Source organism: Borostomias antarcticus (assembly GCF_949987555.1).
Source record: "Borostomias antarcticus genome assembly, chromosome: 14".
Lineage (NCBI taxonomy): Eukaryota > Metazoa > Chordata > Actinopteri > Stomiiformes > Stomiidae > Borostomias > Borostomias antarcticus.
The window spans coordinates 17080161-17083603 of NC_140247.1; the positions used below are offsets into that span (position 1 = coordinate 17080161).

Genomic DNA, 3443 nt, shown 5'->3' on the forward strand with positions numbered 1-3443 from the left:
GGTAAGAAACCTTTCTGTACATTCTCATCAAGTAGTATTTCTATTGACCTATGACCAGAACTACACTCAAACACTGTGAAACAGTGGCACTATAGAACATTACATTTCATTTCATAATGAATACATATCCTGTTATAACACTCTCTATGTGTGCAATGCACCTTAACACTTTACACCTTACCAATGGATCATATCATAAACACAAATTAAAAGAATACCAACCAAAGTCTTTAGCTGTGTTGACTCTACTATACAGCTCAACACAGGGTGTCGAGGCGAGGCTGCTTGCTTCGGTTTTGTGTCAATACTGGCTGGAGGCTGGGGGCTGGAGGTTTGGAGGCTGGAGGTTTGGAGGCTGAGGGCTGGAGGTTTGGAGGCTGAGGGCTGGAGGTTTGGAGGCTGAAGGCTGGAGGTTTGGAGGCTGGAGGTTTGGAGGCTGAAGGCTGAGGTTTGGAGGCTGAAGGCTGGAGGTTTGGAGGCTGAAGGCTGGAGGTTTGGAGGCTGGAGGTTTGGAGGCTAAGGGCTGGAGGTTTGGAGGCTGAAGGCTGGAGGTTTGGAGGCTGAAGGCTGGAGGTTTGGAGGCTGAGGGCTGGAGATTTGGAGGCTGAGGGCTGGAGGTTTGGAGGCTGAAGGCTGGAGGTTTGGAGGCTGGGACTGGGAGGAGAAGGAGTCTGGCTGGTGTGGAATGGACAGACCAGTCCAAATATTCTAAAACACAACCTCTCCTTGTTTCCTTTGTCAGAAGACCTCTGACTGTCTCGCTTCCTTGTTTTCAACACTTTGGACCAGTTCTGCCCGAGACGCAGTGACACTGACTGGTACGGTGTAGGAGACAACAGGACAGGCAGGACAAGTGGACAAGGAGATAGTGTTTTGAAATAACTGGAGCATGGCCCAAATGTCTCCTCTCTCCTCACTTCTCCTCACTTCTCCTCTCTCCTCACCTCCTTGCCCCCCTGGTGCTCCCAGGGAATGGGGTCGTTCTCCTCGGTGTGAGAGCCCGTCTCCCTCTCGTGCCAGAACTGCTCCACATCCAGCAGGACGATGCCGTCCCGGGGGCTGTCTCCCTTCGCCTCCTCCCCGCCGCCCTGCTCCTTCTGGGGCTGGGCTGAGCCTCGGTGTCCCCTCCTGGAGCTGGGCCCCCGGTCCCTGTCCCCGCGCGGCTGGCCCGAGGTCTCTGGTCTGGGGCAGGGCGACTGCGGGGTGGTGGCGGCGTGGGGGCCAGGTTTGGGCTTGGGCGGGGGGTGTTTGCGGAGGGTGAGGCGCCTCCACAGTCCCCGGTAGCGCTCGCGGAACTCCTCCGACAGGGACAGCACAACCAGCGGGTTGACCAGCGAGAGGGAGAAGGCGAGCAGCTGCGCGGAGAGGGACAGGAGCAGCGGGGGAGAGGAGATGGCGGGCTCTCCTCCTTCTCCTCCTCCTCCTCCTCCTCCTCCTCCGTCGCCACTCTCCTGCTCCGCCGCGTGGCGCTCCCACACCCACACCACCCACTGCGGCAGCCCCAGCGCGGCCATGGCCAGCGTCAGGCTGAACACGGTCAGGGTGAGCTTGCGGGAGCGGATCTGGGTGCGGAGGTTCTGGGTCTTGCTGGAGCGTCGTTGGCACCGGCTATACGCCTTCCAGAAGTAGACGAGGGCGAAGCTCAGGGGGGCGCAGAACACCCCCAGGGGGTATGCCTTCACGTACACCGACATGAAGTCCCTGGCCTCGGGGGGGACCGCCTGCACACACACCAGCCCCCGACTGCCCCTGCGCAGCCGGGCGAACAGCATGTGAGGGACGGGCGCCGAGCAGGCGGCCAGCCAGACCAGCAGCAGCGTCAGCAGGACGGAGCCCGGCCCCACGCTCACCTGCTTGGTGGGGTTGGACACGTAGCAGTAGCAGGCTTTGGCCATCACCGCCACCGTCAAGCTCTTGGCCGCCATGCAGGAGTGCAGGAACCAGTCGGCCGTCTTGCACACGGACCAGCCCAGCGTCCAGCCGGCTCTGGAGAAGGCGGCGGCGCGGAAGGGCACGGCGAAGGCCAGCACCAGGCCGTCGGCCAGCATCAGGTTGAGCACCAGGGAGTTGATGAGGGACAGCCTGTTCTTGCGGGCGTTGGAGAGGAGGATGCCCAGAGCGGTGAGGTTGCAGACCAGACCCAGAACACAGAGCACCCCCAGCAGGACTGGCATCACCACCTTGAGGTCCAGGTGCTGGTAGGAGTCCTGCTCGTTCAACGCAGGCAGGATGGAGCTATTGCTGCTCATAGTTACGTTATTGACAGTGGCGAGTTCATCCATCTTGTCGAAAAATGCTGGTAGACTGGTGGGAAAAACCCCACTGTGGATAAATAGAGTGATGAAACTAAAAATGTAGGGCTATTCGAAAGGTTGGTCAGCCTCAAGAAAAAATATCTTTTGAAGACAGACATGCAGACACAGATTAATCTCGGTGGTGTCTCAAATCTCTGTTCATAATCGCATCGATCAACTCACAGTCGTGCTCGTCTGTCTCGAGACGAGTTTATCCGGAGAGACCGGGGCGCGGGAGCCCGTGCGCGTGGTTATAAAGGCGCCCCCTGATTGACAGCTGCCTTCCCCAGCTGACTGACTGACTGCGCGCGCTCAGCTCTGCGCCGTAGTCTCGCGGGGCCAATTAGAAAGCTTCATACGCTGCGAGACACGCAGGTCCTGTTGATCCAAATGCATTGAACATTTATAATTCGGTCACAACGGAATCATGAATGAATAATGAAGAATTACAATTTAAAATAGATCCAGTGGGAATAAATTGAAAAACGATAAAATATTGATTTAACCATCTATTGTGGGCAGTTAAATCTAAATTGATTATTTGATGTATTAGTTATTTTATGGATTACCTCATACACCTCATATGGATTACCTCAAAGATAAATAGCCTGCATGTTAAGCCACAGGCATTTTGCATCTACAGTGTTTAGGCTACTGTATCCTACATATAGCCTAGTCTCATTTCACAACAGAGTTTTATTCACAACGTAAGTGGGTAGGCTATGCTGCTGACAAGGAAAACAGGGAGTGCTTTTCTCTTTTGGTCGATCGATGTTTGCTCCGTATGGCCTATATGTAGACTACTCATGTTATCCAGGTGAGGGCGCTGTTGTCTCACTTGACAAAGAGAGGGGCTTTTGTGGGGGACATCAACATCAACACTCCTGCATGTACATTTAAAAGTAGGCTACAGATCTACAGATCCAATATCAAATCATAAAATAAAGTACATAAAACCCATAAAAAGTAAATTATTATACAAGTACACAAGTACATCAGCAGGCCTCTATAACGACTAACGCTGAGATCGATGATCATGAAAGAGACGAACACAAACACACTCATACCACATTTGAACTTGCACATCTTTTTTTTCGTTTTTATTTAAAGAAAGTCCAGTAAGCATAAAGACTGAGTGGCATTTAATTG

At 53.8% G+C, this 3443-nt stretch overlaps 1 protein-coding gene across 1 annotated transcript; it reads right to left on the reverse strand.

Moving 5' to 3' along the window:
• Window positions 1-301: 301 nt before the first annotated feature.
• On the reverse strand, window positions 302-2282 carry gpr151 (G protein-coupled receptor 151; the record flags this gene model as incomplete). Its single annotated transcript, XM_084448532.1, has 2 exons — window positions 302-589; window positions 945-2282. 2 exons carry the CDS (start codon window positions 2280-2282, stop codon window positions 302-304), a joined length of 1626 nt encoding a protein of 541 aa, XP_084304658.1.
• Between the last annotated feature and the right edge of the window lie 1161 nt (window positions 2283-3443).